The sequence below is a fragment of the Bos grunniens genome, chromosome 12 (genome assembly GCF_055505025.1).
Source record: "Bos grunniens cultivar Pamir isolate PY7600 chromosome 12, Bosgru_T2T1.0, whole genome shotgun sequence".
Classification (NCBI taxonomy): Eukaryota; Metazoa; Chordata; class Mammalia; order Artiodactyla; family Bovidae; genus Bos; species Bos grunniens.
Window position 1 is genome coordinate 92,773,390 of NC_141176.1, and position 18,871 is coordinate 92,792,260.

The 18,871-nt window shown below is 65.4% G+C and overlaps 1 protein-coding gene and 1 long non-coding RNA gene across 42 annotated transcripts in view; one reads left to right on the top strand and one right to left on the bottom strand.

The window, feature by feature from the left end:
* MCF2L (MCF.2 cell line derived transforming sequence like) overlaps nucleotides 1-18,871 on the top strand; it is a 90,556-nt gene that overhangs the window by 27,778 nt on the left and 43,907 nt on the right. For 15 of the 41 annotated variants that reach the window (XR_015138474.1, XR_015138478.1, XR_015138479.1 and 12 more), the window contains exon 1: nucleotides 5,538-6,428. The exons of 17 other annotated variants lie outside the window; for them this stretch is intronic. Coding sequence is in view for 18 of the 24 variants with exons in the window: in XM_086330631.1 (XP_086186757.1) it covers nucleotides 6,128-6,428 (301 nt within the window). In the remaining 6 variants the exon portion in view is untranslated. Of the gene's footprint in view, nucleotides 1-3,171; nucleotides 3,674-5,537; nucleotides 6,429-8,604; nucleotides 8,773-16,364; nucleotides 16,389-16,808; nucleotides 17,465-18,871 lie in introns of those variants that run through there. 9 more of the 41 variants (XM_086330643.1, XM_086330647.1, XM_086330653.1 and 6 more) reach the window with 5 other exon arrangements.
* LOC147362104 (uncharacterized) lies at nucleotides 1,456-2,994 on the bottom strand. The gene is made up of 2 exons (XR_015138491.1): nucleotides 2,798-2,994; nucleotides 1,456-2,394 (listed from the first exon to the last, which is right to left on the bottom strand). It is a non-coding gene; the product is annotated as an uncharacterized LOC147362104 (long non-coding RNA).

The following is an 18,871-nucleotide window of genomic DNA, read 5'->3' on the forward strand; positions in this document are numbered from 1 at the left end:
GTTCCGGGCTTCTGCTTTATTCCGTCATTAACTGCATGACGGGAGCAAGCCCAGTCCCCAAAGCAGGGCCGGCCCCTCGTCCTCGACCTCGCCCTGTGTGGCCGTGGCCCTCCTTCCCCAGAGGGGAGAACTGGAACCAACACGTCACCAAACGATGACTTCCGGGAAAGATACTAGGTGTGGTGAGCTGGGGACCTTCATATGACCTTACTTTTCTGAGAGTGCTTTGTCTTTAAAAACAGAATTGTTTAGCCTCTTGATTCCTGAATCCTTCTTAAGGGTAACATGTGTTTGATATTTGAAAAGTGAAAGTCACTCAGTCATGTCCAACTGTTTGGGACCCCATGGAGTATACAGTCCATGGAACTCTCCAGCCTGGAATACTGGAGTGGGTAGCCTTTCCCTTCTCCAAGGGATCTTCCCAACCCAGGGATTGAACCTAGGTCTCCTGCATTGCAGGCAGATTCTTTACCAGCTGAGCCACCAGGGAAGCCCAAGAACACCGGGGTGGGTAGCCTGTCCCTTCTCCAGCGGATCTTCCCAACCCAGAAATCGAGCTGGGGTCTCCTGCATTGCAGGTGGATTCTTTACCAACTGAGCTATCAGGGAAGCCCTGCTATTTGAATAACAAAATACGGAAGGCTGTTGAACGCGCAGAGACGGTGGGGCTCCGTGCTTTATCGGTCATGTGACTGTTCGCCTCCATCAGTTCTGAGAGGAGTGAAGTTCTCACTGTCTTCCCGTCTGAAACCCCCCCTTACTGTTGACAGGATCACGTGTTCCTATGGATTCTTTCATTCAGTCACTCCTGGACGCTTAGGGCGCAGAACCAAGGTCAGGCCAGCACCTCGTGGAGTGGACGGCGAGGTTCTGTCTGGACCCGGAAGCTTCAGTGGGCGCAGTCCTCGGACGTGACCGTCACTCACTGTGATTGGTGTCAGAACCGAGTGGTTCATGGGCGGCATGCTTGCTCCCAAGGAAACAAAGGAAAACCTTTATGTAAATTTTGGCTCGGCCACGTCCCAACCTGTGTCTTGGAAAGAATTTTGCAAACATGCTTAGGGAGGAGCTGGATCACCTTGTCATCGTGGTCAGTGTTTTAAGACCCAGGCGGCACTGGTGGTAAAGGATCCACCTGCCAACGCAGGAGATGCCAGAGACCCAGCTTCGATCCCTGGTTCTGGAAGCTGCCTTGGAGAAGGGAATGGCAACCAGCTCCAGTGTTCTTGCCTGGAGAATCCCATGGACAGAGGAGCCTGGCGGGCTGCGGTCTATGGGGTCGCACAGGTGGGACACGACTGAGCGCCTCACACGCACGCAGTCACGTGACCTGGGCATCGTCTCCAGACGTCGCAACGGTTGTTCCATCAGTTGTGCCGTGACCTTTATGTAAGAACGGAAGCGCATCATTTAAAAAGCTCATTGTTAAGAGTAACCAGTTCCAGACTCTACAGGCCTGTTTCTCCATGGACAGCTTTATTCCAGGTTACAGAAGCCTCCGAGCATTGGAGCCGTAGCGAGGTTACCCCCATCGCCCAGCCCCAGAGCTTCCTTTGTCAGAAGGAAGACGTGTCCCTGGAAGTAACAGGAAGCGTCACCCTACTAGACGCAGAGCAATTTAGGAGGGGCTGGTTGCCTGGCGGCCTTGGGAACCGTCAGCGGGTGGGGCCCAGGCTGTGGCCGAGAGTGGAGCCAGGGACGAGCTGAGGTGTGCAGAGAAGAGGGCCATCGGGGTGGCCCCTGAAGACCTCGGTGCCGGGCAGCAGGACAGCGGGCCTCCTGCCCCATGTGGCCGGGCGCCCACTCAAGGGAAGGCCCGGTAGGGACAAGGCGGGAGGGGGTGCTTGCCCGTGCCCTGCTGGGCTGGGGGGCCAGGGCGCCTCAGGTTGCTCCCCTGTGTTCTGGCCTCACGGGCACTCGCCGGCCCCGTCGGGGAGCCTGCTGTGTGCATGTGTCCGGAGAAGACGACGGGCAGACCGTCCGCAGGCTCTGATGGCACTGCTCCCAGCCCGCCTGTACCCTGGAAGGACTGATTCTTCAGTCCCCCAGCGTCTCACTTGGCATCAGACAGGCTCCGAGTGACCCTCTGCTCCCCTGGCGTGAGCAGCTTGGCTGTTTCACTGCCAAGAGCCTTAAGTTGCTCCCACTTATTGATAGGCATTTCCTGCTAATATGAGGCCACGTTGTGTGATGTACACCCCTGGGCCCAGCAGTGCAAGGCCAGTTCTCAGGCGGCCTTCAGCATCCCCGGCTGCTCACACGGAAGGGTGGCCAGTGTCCTGCACGAAGCCCTGGCTCCCGGGTGCCTGTGATGGTTCACGGGGTCTTGGGGAGGAAGTGCCCACCAACTGCCGGGAAAGTCCTGCAGAATCTCAGATGCTTGGGAATTCGAGGCTGTGAACGTGCAGGACAGAAACGTGCCTGTTGTGACTGAGGTCCAACACAGAGCTGACTTTTGGGGAAGAGTTTAGTTAGCAACAGTTTAAAAACATAATCAGGTATTTAGGAGACAGCGGGTTAACCCCAGCGGCTTGGCAGGAGGCCCGTGTCTGGTCATGAACCATCTGGGTGGGTGCTCATTCTGACTCACTGGCCCGACCCCCAGGATTCAGGGTTCTTTGGGGCAATGGCATGCACACAGGGAGGGACATGGCTCAAAGTCCTGCTCACTGTGGGTCCCAGAGCCTGTGGGGGCTGCTCCTGTGGACCGCGGGGACCATTTCCACATGGCTGCCCTGAGGCCCCGCACCCTGGTCTCAGGGTGGCCTGCATCCCAAAGTTGCCACATCAAACGCACCATCTGTTTCCTCGGATCGTGAGCCAGGCCGGCCTCTCGGGAAGCCAGTGAGAAGACGCAAGCATGGATGGCGTCTGCTCCACCTCGGGGTCGGTCCTGTTGGGAATGCCTGTGCGAGGAGGTGAACCACGGCCCCAGAAAGGGAGGCCCAGCTGCTCCCAGGGTGCCGATGCAGCACACGCCCTGGGACAGTTCGGGGCTGCCCCAAGGCCTCGTCGAGGGGCAGGCTCGGAGCCTCTCTGTGCAAAGTGTCGCCGGCCAAACAAAGCTGCAATCGGTTTCCTCTCTGCGAGCTGCAGTGCCGGGCGGCGGAACTGCCGGTTTATTTCCAGAGCCCGGCCACGTCCCCTGAGGCCCTCCCGCTCCTGCTGTTTGGACACGAGGCTTCCTGAGCTTGGAAGGATTTTTGCTCCGCGGCCCCCGAGGCTGGGAGCTCCGCACACAAGCCCACCCCCGAGGAAGGAGGAAGGAAACGCCCAGGACTTGCACGTAGACCGCCTCGCCCGCCTCAGGAGCCCCTCTCTGACCGCCAGGCGTGCCCTCCGCGTTCCTCCACTGCCCCTTGGACACCCCGAGTCCCGGGGGCCGCAGCCTGGACGCTCACATCGCCCCGAGGTCTCCGTCTTGGCGCATCCTGGGGTCAGCCCGGCTCTCCAGCGTCCCCCACAGAGCCCTGCAAGGCGGCCCTCGGGGGAGCCGGGGCTGAAGACCGGGAGCCGCCACCGCTGCCTCCTCCTCGGTGGGGAGACTTCAGGACCATGGCCAAGAGGGGAGCGTCCCGCGGAGCCCGGGGGGCTCCCCAGCGCTGGCTCCGCCTGCCGCCCCTGCTGCAGCGCTGGAGGCATCGCCGGGCGGCCTCGATGCGCCCGCAGCCTGGTGAGAGGGGACGCGGTGGCCCCATCTGCAGGCATGAGGGGGGGGCCCTCAGTGGGTGACAACTCTCTGGATATTTCTTTTACCAAAATTCATATGCCACTCACAAGCCTGTTAAGAAAGGTAGGCTAGAGACGCTGTTTCAGTTGCCCCGACCAAGGCTGGAGCGTGGTCACCTCAGTTTACTTTGCCCTCTGGTCCCAGGGCCCTGGACCCTGGCCAGGAGCACTCTGGGGAGGACGTGGGAAGAAGGCTCAGCAGACAGCACCGGAGAGGTCTCGGGGCTCACGCTGGCTGCGGCAGGGGCAGAGCGCCCCCAGGGCTGACCCCTCTGTCCTGCCCCTCGGCCTGGAGCCCCCCGCGTCCTCTGGAGGCCAGGAGCCAGAGGGTGGTGCTGACCGCGGGGGCACTCAGGGCCCCGTGGGGCATCAGGGGGAGTCTGTGCCCAGACGCCTGTGTGTCTGCTGCATGCAGGACGTCAGAGCAAAGGTCAGAGCCGCCCCTCGGGCTGCGTCCTCTCCTACTCCGGCAAGGCCGTCCTCACCTGGCGCGGGCGGAGAGCGTCTGGGGAGGACACCGGGAGCGCCAGGCGGGGCTGACCCCGTGGACTCAGCTCCTCACTGACGCTCGTGGCCGTGGTTCTGCGCTGGGCTCCATCCGTGCGCAGGACTCAGGACCTTTCGCCAGGAGTCTGCTGGCTCCTGTGCTGACTCAGGCCTGGGGGTCATCACCAGAGGCCTGTGTGCCCACCTGGCCCCAGGGCTGTGCGTGTGCGGCGAGCCTCTCCCATCCTCCTCCCAAGTCTGCTGTGCGCCGGGCACTCCACACGGTGGGGGGTCCCTGAGTCATCTGACAGGATGTGCCCTGGCCTTGGGGATCTGCACCCCAGCTGCTGGGGGTGCCCAGGACCCCCTAGTCCTGGAAGGACTGAACTGCCTTGATGCTTGGGGGCCTTGTGCGGGGAGGGGAGGCTGGGGGCTGAGTCTCCCCCCCTTCCAGGCGCGGGGCAGGACAGGCGACCTAGTGCTCCAGGGGCCCCTCGGAGTGAGGCCCCAGAGCACCTCTCTCAGAAGTGGGGACCCCAGGGTCCCGTCTGGGCGGAGCAGGGGTGGCTGTGAGCTGAGCAGGGCTGCCCCGGGGTGTGGGAGGGGGTGGGGATGCGGCTGGAGCAGCTGCTGGGTTCCTGGTCAATGGGAGACGCCTCTGCTGTGCCCTGCCCACCAGCGCTCAGACTAGGGTGGACAACGGGCAGTTTCGGGCTCTGACACATGCGGCCCCAGGTGGTGTGGTTCCATGCAGCCTCGCCTCCCGCACTGGCCACCCCTCCCCACTGCCCAGTCCTCCCCACTGCCCACCCCTCCCCACTGCCCAGCCTTCCCCCACTGCCCACCCCTCCCCCTCCCTCACTGTCCACCCTCCCCCCACTGCCCACCCCTCCCCCACTGCCCACCCCTCCCCACTGCCCACCCCTCCCCCTCTCCACTGTTCACCCCTCCCCCACCACCCAGCCCTCCCCCACTGCCCGCCCCCCCCTCACTGTCCACCCTCCCCCCAATGCCCACCCCTCCCCCACTGTCCACCCCTCCCCACTGCCCACCCCTCCCTCTCTCCACTGTTCACCCCTCCCCCACCGCCCAGCCCTCCCCCACTGTCCACCCCTCCCCCTCCCTCACTGCCCGCCCCTCCTCTCACTGTGCGCCCCCTGCCCGCACTGCTCAGCCTGGCATCCTGGGGATACGCGTCCTCCACTATAGGGATAGTGCCGAGCCTGGGTGCCCACGACTTCCCTTTTCCTGCTCTGCCCTCGGCTTTCCTCCCACTTGTGAGTCTACCGAGGCTCCTCCACGCTCGTGTCTGGGTTGGGCTCTCCTCTGCGTCCGGTGGAAAGAAGCCCCTTCAGGTTGGGGGATGGTCCAAGTCAGCTTCCCGCTACAAGTGAGGGCTCAGGAGACAGTGGCTGCAAGGCGAGGTGTGCTTTGATCGCCAGAGTGGACATGAGCAGCTTGCGAAGAGGAAGTCAGGGACAGATTGCTGCGTCTGCTCTGTTCCTCCAAGGAGCCGCCACCTTTCAGAAGCAGGACTCCGTTGAGCTGTGGGGAGGGGCGTCCACTCACCTCGGACACTTGGGACTGAGTCCTAGTGAGCAGGGAAACCAGCTGTATCCTGCAAATTTGAAAGTTCTCCACAGGGACGTTCCAGGTTGTCAGGGACTGTTCTACACAGAACCAGAACTGATTTTTTAAAAAGCGGTGAACAAACAAAAAAAGCGGTGAACACATCTGGGGTTTCCCAGGTGGTGCAGTGGTAAAGAACCCACCTGCCAATGCAGGAGATGCAAGGGACATGGGTTCCATCCCTGGGTCGGGAAGATCCCCTGGAGAAGGGAATGGCAACCCTCCAGGCAGTGTTCTCGCCTGGAGAATCCCATAGACAGAGGAGCCTGGTGGGCTACAGTCCATGGGGTCACACAGAGTTGGACATGACTGGCCACACACACACATACATGTGAGGCACGTGGGTGAGCTGAGTGAGCCCAGAATTTCCCTTATGAGCTTCCCAGCAGCTGATGCAAAAAGGGGAAACGTTTGGACGCAAGGTCACACGCTCAAAAAAACGAAAGGTTCTTCCGGAAGGAATTCCAGAGGAGCGCAGTCGACCGGCGGGTGCACTGAAACCCTCAAGGGGGTGTCTTTGGGATGTTTCCTTTCTTTTGGGAAATCAATGCACCCGAAATTGTTGAATACGGCACTGGCTGTGGGTAAGGCCCTTTCAGACGCGGCCGAGGTTCTGGCGTTTGCCTGGGCCCTCTGCCTGTTCGGGAGAGCCCTGTGACGCGGGGTCTGACCCGGGCCCAGACAGGCTCAGGGTCATCATGCTCCGGGCGCCAGGTCAGGGCCGCGGGGCCGCTGTGCCGTGGGTCTGGGAGGCGGGGGCCAGACATGGGCAGCGAGGGTGGCCCGGAGCCTGGTTTCCTTAGGGTGGCTGCAGTGTGCGCGTGTTTCGGGAATGCAGCCAGCACGCGGGTCTCTCCCACAGCGGGCCTATCATTTGTGAGCCTGGTTTTCATCCAGCAGTGGCAGACGCCACGGCAACGGTCGTCCAGTTTAGCTCCTGGAGAACAGGCTGGGAGCTGGTGGGAGCTCCATAGACAGACAGGACACGTTTTAGTCAAAGTGCTTTCTCAGAGGATGTCCTCACCTCGAGGGGTCTCCCTGCGGGCTGTACTCAAACCTGTGGTGAGGAGACACTCCACAGTCAGAGGAAATCTGGTGATCCTTAGTGTTTCTGTTATTTTGAGTTTCAAGCAACTTGGTTGAAGTCCCTGCTCTGGCCTCTGAGCTAAACTCCCCAATTTCCCCAGACTCGAGGTGGACGTGGTGGGGGGGTCAGGTGTGGGGGTCTGTGTGTGTATGGGGGTCAGGCGCGTGGGTCCGTGTGTGGGGGGGGTCAGGTGTGTGGGCCTGAGGTCAGGTATGTGGATCTGTGTGGAGTCAGGTGTGTGTGGGTCTGTGTGTGGAGGGTCAGGCATGTGGGTCTGTGTGGGGTCAGGAGTGTGGGTCTGTGCGTGTGTGGGATCAGGTGTGTGGGTCTGTGTGTGTGGGGTCAGGCGTGTGGGTCTGTGTGTGTGGGGTCAGGCGTGTGGGTCTGTGTGTGGGGGGATCAGGTGTGTGGGTCTGAGGTCAGGTGTGTGGGTCTGTGTGGGGTCAGGCGTGCGGGTCTGTTTGTGGGGGTCAGGTGTGTGGGTCTGTGTGTGTGGGGTCAGGCGTGGGGGTCTGTGTGTGGGGTCAGGTGTGTGGGTCTATGTGTGTGGGGGGTCAGGTGTGTGGGTCTGAGGTCAGGTGTGTGGGTCTGTGTGGGGTCAGGCGTGCAGGTCTGTTTGTGGGGGTCAGGTGTGTGGGTCTGTGTGTGTGGGGTCAGGTGTGGGGGTCTGTGTGTGGGGTCAGGCATGTGGGTCTGTGTGTGGGGTCAGGTGTGTGGGTCTGTGTGTGTGGGGGGTCAGGTGTGTGGGTCTGAGGTCAGGTGTGTGGGTCTGTGTGGGGTCAGGCGTGCGGGTCTGTTTGTGGGGGTCAGGTGTGTGGGTCTGTGTGTGTGGGGTCAGGTGTGGGGGTCTGTGTGTGGGGTCAGGCGTGTGGGTCTGTGTGTGGGGTCAGGCGTGGGGGTCTGTGTGTGGGGTCAGGCGTGTGGGTCTGTGTGTGGGGTCAGGCGTGGGGGTCTGTGTGTGGGGTCAGGCGTGTGGGTCTGTGTTGTGTGGGGTCAGGTGTGTGGGTCTGAGGTCAGGTGTGCGGGTCTGTTTGTGGGGGTCAGGTGTGTGGGTCTGTGGGGGGGTCAGGTGTCTCGGTCCGTTTTTGGGGGGTCAGGTGTCTGGGTTTGTGTGAGCTTGCGGCCCCCACAGACCCCATGGCCTGGGGGCTTGGCCTGGGCTCCAGTGAGTAACCGAGCCTCACTGGGCGCCTGCTGCTTGGGTCTAGGGGCCCTGCCTCCTGGTCCCTGGACCGCAGGTGAGGAGCCGTCCCCCCAGTCCCCGTGCTGGGCAGGGCAGGGCTGCGGTGTCCGCCTTGTGCGGTGGGGCAGGTGTCGGGATCTGAGGGGCCTCCGAGGGGGGAGCCCCTTCGCCCTCACGGGGCCAGAGGAGCCGGCCTTGGCTGACATCTGGAGGATCGAGGGGCCTTGGATGTGCCTCCTCGGACAAGCACAGCCCCCACTCGCCCTGGGTGTTATCGGCCGGGCCAGGCCGGCGTCCTCTGATTGGCACGGCTGTGCTGACCTCAAGGCACCAGCTGAAGCGTGGAGGTGGCCCCGGCTTTGCCCCGCAGCCAGGTGGGATTGCCTGGCCGGCCCATGTGTGAGTCCGTAGGCGGGGTGAGGAGGCGCCGGCCGCTGCTGGGTCACCCCATGGTTGCAGGGTGAACTGAAAGTGAAAAGCCAGCTGGCCCCAGGCAGGCAGTCGGGAGCAAAGTCCAGCAGGAGGAGGCGGACGGAGCGCGGGCACAGCGGGCCCTCGGCCATGGGGGACGGCGCGGCCGCCCGGATCTCTGTGGCGGAGATGAAGAGCTACTACCTCTTCTGCGAGTGGTGCTCCTGGCTGCTCTCCATGGCCGAGGGTGAGTGCAGGCAGTGTGCTGGGACGGGCCCCGGCGTGCCCGGGCTCCTTGTGGTGGCGAGGGAGGGCGTCTGGGACAGCTCGGGGACGGGGCTGTGGGCACACGGCCCTCTGCCCACTTGTCCTCAGATGACCCTTCCTTTGGCCAGAAGCCCACGCCTCGCCGTCTGAGCCCCGTCGTCAGAGCGGCCGGACCCCCTCGAGGGCGCCTGGTGGGGAAGGTGCGCATCAGGCGCAGGGCAGCAAAGCCGGAGGTCGCGTGGGGCCTTCGAGCCCGTGACAGCGGCAGCCTCGCGCCTCAGTGGGTTCAGCTGCCCCGTCTCCAGGGGCTGGCAGTCCCCCCGGGCCACGCGTTGACCGTGCCCCTCTGCGGGAGGCAGTGAGGGCCGTGGCGCCTCTGTGAGGGACACTGGGGGGCCGCCGTGATCCGGGCCTGGTCTGCAATGAAGACCCAGGCTGGTGCTTCCGCAGGTTCGTGCAGGTGTGGCTCTGACTCCCAGCGGGTCCAGAGCTCTGCGTGTGTAACCCGTAGCATCCCTGCCTCGCGGGAGCCTCGCCCATTTTACAGATGGGGAGGCCGGGTGCTAGTCATTGGAAGTGGCCTTGCCTGTCCTGGGCGGCCGTCAGGACCGACAGTGCAATCAGCCCCTCGGGTCAACGGACACCCTGGGCCCTGAGCTCGAGATGCCCGAGGCCCCGGCGCTGAGAACCGTCCTGTCCTGGGCGGCCGTCAGGACTGACAGTGCAATCAGCCCCTCGGGTCGACGGACACCCTGGGCCCTGAGCTCGAGATGCCCGAGGCCCCGGCGCTGAGAACCGTCCTTGTCGAAACGCCTAGGTCTGGTCCCCGAGTGACCCGAGCTCAGTGGGTCACTCTTGCCGCACGCCCTCTGGGCGCCAGCCCCCCGCCTTCGCCCCGGGGATGGCAGGGACTGCCCGCGCCGGGGGCCCGGGCCTCACGCGGGGGCCATGCAGTCTCCACCCACCCGCCCAGCACTTCCTGGGGACACGCTGGTCCTGTTGGCACCGAAGGGCGGACGCTGCAGTGCTGGGTGGATGGGCACTGCCCAGGCCCCCGAGCCCGCCAGGCACGAGGTTAACCCGGGCGTGAGGTTTCTGTTTTGACTCTGCGTCTCCTTCCTCTTTCGTTTAACGTCCGGCTCCCCCTCCTGGCCCCTCGGGACCGCTGTCCCATGACGGTAGCGTCAGCGGAGCAGGTGCCCGTCTCACGTTTGGCCGAAAGTACCCGACTCGTGGGTTAAAACGAGTCAGAGCGGCCACAGGGAAGTGAGACCCGGCCTCCTGGGGCCGCGGGCGTTGCCTCCTGGGTCTCAGAGCTCAGCCTCGGCCCAGAAGAGCAGGCGGCCCGGAGCGGGGGCTGGGGCCACGTCCCAGCTGCAGGCGTTGCCCAGCGAGCGTGGGCGCGTCAGGGCCGGCCTGGCAGGGGAGCGACCGCTGTCGAGGGGACCCGCCCGGCCCCAGCCCGCCCGAGGGCTGTGGGCGGCAGGCGGATGACAGGCTGTGAAGGGTCTGTGTCTGGGGGTCCGCAGGGGGTGAGTCGGTGGGACGCCTCCCTGGGAAGCGCTGCCGTGTTTGGTGTGGTTCCGCGAGGCGTGGGGGCGCCTGGCCACACGCAGCGGCTTGCCGTGGACATGGCTGCCTCTGGCTGGACGCGGGCTGCTTCTGTGCGTCACTGCCGTGTTTGCAGACAGACAACGTGATGTGGGAGCCAAAAAGGTTAAGAGCCTGCAGCTCTGCGATTTAAAAACCTGCGTCTCGACGCACAGAAGGGCAGAGAGAAAAGCAGTGCTGAGACCTGCTCACGCGCGTCTCTGCCCGGGGCTCCAGGAGGGAAGAGGGTCCGCGCCCCCGGCCCAGCCTGGGCGCCTCCGCTTAGGCCTCCGCGTCCTGCCCGCCAGCTCGGGGGCACCCAAGCTGGGGGGACAGAGCAGAGGGCCCCCAGGGGCTGGTGGGGGCGTGCAGGACCGGTGAGTTGGGTGCGGCAGACGGCGGGGGTCCCCCCAGGGCCCGGGGCAGACCAGGAAGCCCCCCAGCCCCAGGTGCCCCCGGGCCCGGTGCCCAGGCAGTGTCCAGCACGTCCCGCCCGTCCTCTCTGGAGTCCGGACCCTGCCTCCTCCCACCGAGACGTCACACCAGTCCCTCGCCCCCTTCCCCCCCGGAAGAATCAGGCGTCCCTTCTGAGCACAGAGCGCTTGGCCCAAGCTGCCAAGTGAGTTCAGTTATAGCCTTAGTTACATTTTTAGCACAAAGGTAAGAGGTGTTCCCAGGGGGCTTCCCCGGCAGTCCAGTGCTTAAGAGCCTGTACTTCCACTGCAGGGGCCGGGGTTGACCCCTGGCTGAGCAACTAAGGTCCTGCCTGCCTCACATGCAGCCAGAAAGCAAAAACATCAGCGGCTGCGGCCGCCCACCTGGACTGAGCCCTCCCCATCCTGCAGCCCCGCAGTGGGGAGCTGGGAGCTGTGGACTGCCCGAGACCCTGACAGGAAGGCCGGACGGCTTTAAGTGAATGGCGTGCAGGCCGCCCTCCCGGGGTCTTCTCCTCGAGGGTCGTCTCCTCCCCCATGTGGGTCTGAGGGGCCCTGGGCGCCCTCCCCTGGTGCCACCCCCCTGGTTCTCCAGAGTGCCCTGCCCGGGGGCCCAGGGGTGCATGTCCCCACAGCTCAGCGCCTCCCACCGCGCCTCTGAGCCACCACCCCCTCGAAACTGTGCCAGCTCCGCGGGCACACCCAACCCTGGTTTGGTGTCCCCTGCATCCCGGTGCAGTCCGCCTTCCTGCGGGCCCGTGCCCAGGGTCCCGCTGTGCTTTAAGGGAACAAGCCAGGTCGGTCGCCTTTAGCGTCCAGAATTCCCGAGGCCACCGTGGTCCAGTCACCCCCCACCCCAGATCCCACAGCAAAAGCTCCTTGGTGATTCCAGGTGTGTGTGTGTGTCGGGGAGACTTTCCTCGGGGTCCCCACGCCTGCTGCCCACAGGCCGAGCCCCCGGGGTGCCTGGGGCCCACGGGCATCCTCGCTGGGCGGTGGTTGACGGACCCCAGGCCCAGCTGTGTTTGCTGTGCCCTGCGTCTGCCCCTGCGCCGCCCGGAACTGCCGTGCGTGAAGCGCCAGGGTGTTGATCTTCAGGGAGGCGGCCCTCCCTGCGCTCTGTCCAGGCTGCAGCTTGTGCGGAACAAGCGGAGCGTTGTTCCCGAGCCGCGAGGGTGGCAGCCGGATAAACACTGTCCCTCCCCGCCCGCGAGGCAGCGATGCTATCTGCTCCCATGTCTGTTTTTCCAATCTGCTGGGAGAGGCTTCCTGCGTAGCTTGGGGAGGCGGGTGGGGGCGCCCGGGCCTGCCCACAGCCCCGCGGGCAGCACATCTGCCCTGCAGCCCATGGGAGGGCGAGCTGCCTCGTTCCGCCTCCCATCCAAGCAGCCGGGCGCCCCCTGTGCGACTCCACGCACGTGAGAAACACAGGCCAGGGCGGAAGTGAAGGCCGAGCAGTTCCCGCGGCCGTGTCTGGCCCCTCGGTGGGCGAGTCTGGCCGTCCTGTCTGCTGTCGGGAAGGGAGGACGTCCTTGTGGAAGATGCGGGGATGCGGGACGCAGAGGGGCAGTCAGCCACGGGACCCAGGGGTGTTCAGGACAGGCAGCATGGCGCCGGGGCTGGCAGGGTCCAGGCCCCGGGGGCGCTGGGGCTGGGTGTGTGCTGGACGGGTGGGTGACCGGACGCCAGAATCAGGCTGTAGTCAGAAGGAAGGGGCGCCAGAGAGCGGGAAGAAGCGCCTGCCCTGGGGCCATGGGAGCTCTCCCTGGCAGGCTCTGAGCACGGCTTGTCATGGATGCCGGAGGGCTGTGCTTCGCTCCGACTTCACGGGCCCCTGTCTTCGCTGCCCACGAGGCAGTCAGGCCTCCCTGCGCCCTTGCACTTGACCCCCGCAGGCCGAGGTCGGACATGCTGAGCCCGCACCCCCAGGCGCGTGCCCCCCACCCGTGATCCCCGCAGCACAGGAGGCAGGTGTCTGGGGTGTGCGTGCTCATCGCTGTCCAGGGATCTGATGTGGCCATTCTAGCTGCAGGCGAGGCAGGCAGGGGGGGCCCAGGGCGCAGAGAGGTGGCCATTGGCTGGGCGGCTCCAGCCACAACAGCAGCGAGCCCACTCCCTTCCCCGAAAGGGCCTTGGGTCCTGGAGCGCGGTCCCATGGTGGCCATCTGCAACTCGGCCACAGACTGTATGCTGTCATCTCGGGCTCCCTGTGGACTCGGGGCCGGGGGGCTAAGCCGCCTCGGGTGGAGGGTGAGGAGGGGTCTGTCCTTCTGAGGGTCTGGAGCTCACGAACAGCGCCGAGGGCCTGTCGGGCATCCGTGGAGGGTGGGTGGGCGGCAGACTGGAGTCCAGGCTCCAGACAAAACCAGAGTCATCGGAAAGCCCTGGGGAAGGACCACGAGGAGCTGGGGCCGGGCTGGACCCCGACAGACCATGAGCCAGGACGAGGGAGGGGCAGTGGGGGTGTCCCCCGAGGGAGCTGGCCTCCACCCGGGCTGTCGGCCCAGGCTCCTGAGTGTGTGCGTGGACTGTGGCGCCCATGTGAACTGAGAGCTTGCCTGGGACCCCGTGCTGCTGACGCCCCAGCGCGGGTCCCCCGAGCGGTGGTGGCACGTGGCCCAGGGTCTCACTGCCGAGTTGATGGCGGGAGCTCAAGGGGAAGCCTGGGGGCTGGGGGACGTGACGGGCAGCGGAGAGGACCACCGCTCGGGCTGGCCTCTCAGGGCCTGCCGTCACTCCAGGAAGCCTGCTTCTCATCCCGTGGCCGTGGGTGAGCTTGGGGCTGGGAGCACGCATTCGGCTCTGAGCCAAGCGGACGAGGCAGAGCTGGGGACCTTCCCCCAAGAGGGGGCGACCTGGGCTTGAGGACCACAGAGCCTCAGAGGGACGGGAGGACCCAGGAGGGAGACCCGGGGGGAAGGAGGGGACGTGGGGGGAGAGGGGGCTGTGAGCACAACAGAGCCCCAGAGGGACGGGGAGGACCACAGAGGGACGGGGAGGACCCAGGAAGAGGACCCAGGGGGAAGAAGGGGATGTGAATGTGGAGGGGAGGGGCCCGCCAGGCCGAGCGAGGATGAGGAGCTCTAGGGAGGCTTTGCAGAGCCGGGACACCTGCCGCACAGGTCGCCATGACGATGCTCCAGGGCCAGGTGGCGAGGCCTCAGCAAACAGGAGGCCAAGTGAGTCAGCGACGGCCCCTCCCTCCCAGCGGGTGCGGCTGCAGAGGGTGGCTGCCTGAGGCTGCTCGGGGCCCTGCACCTTCCAGGGCCTGGATTCGGCTATAAAGTCACACCTCCCGATGTTCTCATGGGGTTCTGGGAGGGCTGTCTCGCCCATGGGAGACCGTCCTTGCCTCGCTTGTCTTGCGCCCCTGGACAGGGAAGGATTAACGCCAAGTGTCTGTGACTGTGGCGGACCGCCAGGGAGGGAGGCGGGTGCACCAGGGCGGCCCGAACACTGCTCAAAGCGTGGCGCATCTACGCCGTGTGCTCAGAGCGCGGCTCCGTCTACGCCGTGTGCTCAGAGCGTGGCGCATCTACGCCGTGTGCTCAGAGCGCGGCTCCATCTACACCGTGTGCTGAACGCGCTTTGTGACGTGGATGCTGTTTTCTCAAACAACACGCCCTGTTCACAGTCAGGTCCCTGCCCGCAACGCCTTCCAGCTAAGGGAGCTCCTGCAGGGCAGTTGGGGTGCTGGACGCCCTTCCCCTCGGGAACAGAGGTTCTGCCCTGCCCCTGCCCTCCCCGAGCGCCCCTGGCCCCCTGGCCCCCCGCCCCTGCCCCCTGCCCACCTCCTAGGCCTGCGGTCAGCCTCCAGCTCCTCTCCCACCATCTGGGCTTGTCCCCAACTCTCCGCAGCCTCTCCTGCCGCTGGTTCTTGTGCTTCTTGTGCTGGTGGCCTGCTGGGCAGAGCCGTAAAAAACTGCCCTCTTTGTCAATCAGAAAGTTGTGAGTAATTGAAAAATCACCAGCCCCCTCACACCTTGGAGAACCTTTGCGCCTTAAACAAACTCCCCTGGCGCCCTGTGCCGGGTCCTAGGTGAGCTCGAGGGCCTGAAGCCACACGTCAGAGTGTCTGGCTGCCACCCCAGGCTCCCGCTCAGCCGTTCCCCAGTGTGGCGTGTCACCCCTGGCCCAGGGCCATCCTCGAGGATCTGCAGGGCGCTAGCTAATGAACTGTCCCCAGTGACCGCAGGAAGTGTGTGTGCCCTTGGCCCCCAGCTGGCCTGCACGCCCTCCCACACCTAGCTCGGCCCCCTCTAGAGAGCACAGCATCGGGCCGTCGTGAAAAGCAGGGACCGGATCCATGGCTTTAGAACCATCCGCACTGAGCAGGAAAGCCTGGCAGGCTTCCAGGGGGAGGTGGCAGCCCCACTCGGTGGTGGTGGCTGTGGTCACGGGGCACAGGGGGGCACCGGGGGCACCCAGGAGCTGATGCAGAGGTCTGAGGCTGAGGAGAGCCACGCCGGTGGGCTTTGGGGGCGTGGAGGGGGGCGAGGGTACGGGGCGGCCGCTCCACCGTCCTCTCCCGTCATATGTGTTCTGTGTTCGCGGTGGGCGCTCGCGCTGGGGCACAGCTGAGCCTGGGGAGCGGAGCTCAGCCCTGGGGTGCATCCTGGGGCGTGGCCAGATGGCCTGAGGCTCGCACCACGGGGACCAGAGCTCCATGGCCGTGGGGGGAAGGCTGAGGTGTGGGACCCGTGGGTGTGCCCGTGGCCCTCGGCTCCATGGGTCCTCGGGCCGGAGACACAAAGAGGGATCTGTTCTCACGCCTCCCAGACCGCAGCCACTGCTGGGGAAGCCCCCCCGGCCTGCTCCAGGGACCCCGGAGCCTGGGTGCTCCTGCTGGACCCCACGCCTTGCCAGCCGCTGCTGCACATTTGATGACGGGAGGAACCTATCTCGTGTCTTTAGAGGGGAAACCTCCAAACCACCAGCTCCTCTTGAACTCCATGCTGGAGTTCCGAAGGGATCTGGTTTTAAAGGTGGGGCACGTGCTTGTTCGGTGCAGACTGCACCGTGGTGCCTTCAGGGTGGAGCTCAGGGCGGCCGCCGGGAGTCTGTCCACCAGTCTCCCCAGGCGGCGGGTCTCGTACCTCAGACAGCAGGCGGGGCATGCCTCTCGCGTTCAAGCACAGCCTGAAGGGAAACGAGAAAAACAGATTCTGTGTCGTGGGCTGGAGAAGGGCACCCACAGTGGAGCCCGGGGCCCAGAGCTTGGGCCCAGCGGCTGGGTGAGCAGCGCGGCAACCTGCCTGAGACAGTGACTGGAGGTCAGGCCTTCCCCTTGACTTGGGGTCGGGAGGGCATGGGTCAGGCCCCAGGTGCTGTGGAGTCGGGAGGAAAGGGCCACAGGAGCAGGCGAGAGGGGTGGAGCCCCAGCAGCGTGACCTCGCCAAAGCACGTCAGGCCTCTGAACAGCCACTGTCCAGCTCACAGTCACCAACTCCACAGGCCAGATGCCTGTCCCTCGGGCTGGAGCGGACTGCGCTTGGGCCATCATGGTCTCTGCGTCTCCGAGGAGTTGGATCGTGACCCTGGAGGCTGGGCTGAGACTAGAACCGCCTGCGGTGTAAGCCAGGCTTGGGGGGGGGGGCGGTGCTCAGAGTCGCCCCTGCTCCGAGGGAAGGTCACCAGTGCCCCAGGTGCCCATGTGAGCCAGGCGTGGGGGGGCTCAGAGTCGCCCCTGCTCCGAGGGAAGGTCCTGGCCCTGGTGCCCCGGGTGAGGGAGGAAGCCTATCCAATGAGCCGTAGGCCGAGAGAGGGAGGCCATGGAGGAGCCATGAGGAGGGGGACACGGGGCCAATCCAGCGAAGACCAGCTCAGACCCCAAGCCATGTGACAGGAGGTGGGGCGTGGACGGGGCGCCTGGCGCGCAGTGACCGCTGCCCCACGTGGCGTGAGCGGCTGGACTCCAGGGCCTCCACTTGGGGTTGAGGCCCCAGGGCCCAGACTGGGCGGGTGCAGTCGGCCGCGTGCCCAGGATGGGAAGGACGGGCTGCGATGCCCAAGGATGTGCGGCCACAGCCGGTCCCAGCCCAGCCCAAGCGCCATCCTCTCCAGGCCCTGCACGCTGGGCTCAGCCCCCGGGGTCCCTCCTGCTGGAGACCCGGTCCTCCCAGGAGCATCGCCACCTGCGAACCCGACCTGCGCTTTAACGAGCTCCCCTGGGCCCCACTCCCCGGGAAGGCTGGGGGCGGGGCTGCCTGATTTTGAGGTCTTCTTAAGGGCCTGAGGGGCCGCCCCGCGGGGTCTTGGTGGTCCCAGCCCCCAGGCCGGCCGCCCGCAGGCTTAGGAGCCGCTGAGCCTGGGGCCCCGCAGGGAGGGCTGGGACGGGCGACAGGGAGGGAGCCGGCCCTGGGGAGCCCGAGCACCAGAGCACCACCCCGCCGAGCGCAGTTTGTCGGCCGCGAGCGGAACAGGCAGGCAGGCGGACCGCGGGCTCCGGGCAGAGCCAGGTCCTCGTCCCACGGGTGGGCGGCCGGCATGGAGCCCAGCCGCCTCCCTTTGTGCGCCCAGCGCGGGCGTGCCGGGCGGCGGGGCGCTGCCTCCTGACGCGGCCGGCAGGCGACAGCATGACCCTGAGCCTCCTCTCTCTGCTGTCGCGGGACCTGTCCACGCTCTGGCTACTCCTGAAGACCCGCACAGGTGGGCTGGCCGAGGGCGTGCACGAGGGCGGGGGCCCCGGGGCCTGGACGCGGGACCTGCTCGGGAGCCCAGCCTGGCGGGTGGCGAGCTCGCAGGGGGCCTCCTGGGTGGGCGGGCCACCGGCCCCCTCCCCGCCTGTCCCTGTCCTCTCCCCCATCCTGAGCAGTGCCTGCTGGGCACCGGGGCACAGCTGCTGCTCAGCCTGGAAGCTCCTTTGTTCCGTTCCCAGGGACGTTGGGGGTGGGGGTCTCTCTGCCAGCAGGGGCAGGACCAGCAGGGCCTGGCAGGGGGGTGCCGCAGGGGGCGGTCTGCGGCCGGCGTCCCGTACCTGCCCAGCTCCGGGAGAGTCGCGCCCATGGTGACCGAGAACAAAGAGATGGGCCTGGGCGGAGGCGCCTGGGTTTCCTGGTCACGTTTCCAGGGATGGAAGGTGCTCCTTATGGAGGGCTTTGTTGTGAGTTCATCTTTCAATGGGTATTTCTGCTGAGGATTGAGAAGTAATTCGTTAAATAGGTCTTTTGTAAATTGTAACTAATTAGCCACACCCTCGCCTTCGGTGTCTGAAGTTTCCAGTTTCATAAAAAGGAGACTGCGAGTGTGAATTTACTGGTGGATGAGGTTCAGAGGGTGAATGCTGGGGGGGCTGGGGCAGAAACCTCAGTCATCACGTTTACACCCAGATCACAGGGCTCGTCCTGGAGTGACAGCGTGGATGGGGGCGTCACGCTCGTCCCGGGTGACAGTGTGCGGCGTCAGGGTGACAAGGCTGGAATCCCAGAAGGCAGGCTTCTCGGGCTCAGGGCTTCGCGGTCTCCCCGCGGTCCCGGTCCCGGGGCAGCGAGCTCCCTGCCAGCTGCTGGGTCCTCGCTTGGCGCCCACGTGATTTCACTGCTGAGGACCCAAGGGCTGGAGGGCTTCGCCCCCAGTCTCTGGAAACAATCTGTTTTCCTACCAGAGAAAGTGTCCGTCCCTTTTCCCACAGTCGCTGGCACCTGTGCTGTGAGCCCCCTCCCTTGATGAGGCCCTGGACCCGCCAGCCCGGCAGCCCTCCCCTCCCCTTGCGCCTGCTCTTTGCAGACAGGTCACCCCACTTCCCTTCCTCTGTCGCTCTCCTCTGTGTGTTCTGTCTCTCCACGTCCTTCTCACCTGTCTCTGTCTTTCCCATCTCTGGTGTGTGCTGGCCCAGGGGCTCGGGCCGGTGGGCGTGTGTTTAAGTGGTGGCTTCCACTCATCAGGCAGATGCCACAGGCCCGGGCGCCTGGAGAAGGACGGCACGTTTGGGCGAGGACCAAGCCTCAGGCCCGGGGTGGAGGTGGGCCCGGCTTGTGCGGCCCGACGGACTCTGCCCGCTATGATTGACCGCGGGTCCCTGCGTGTGGTGCCCTGCCTGGCGGGCCGGCTGGGCTT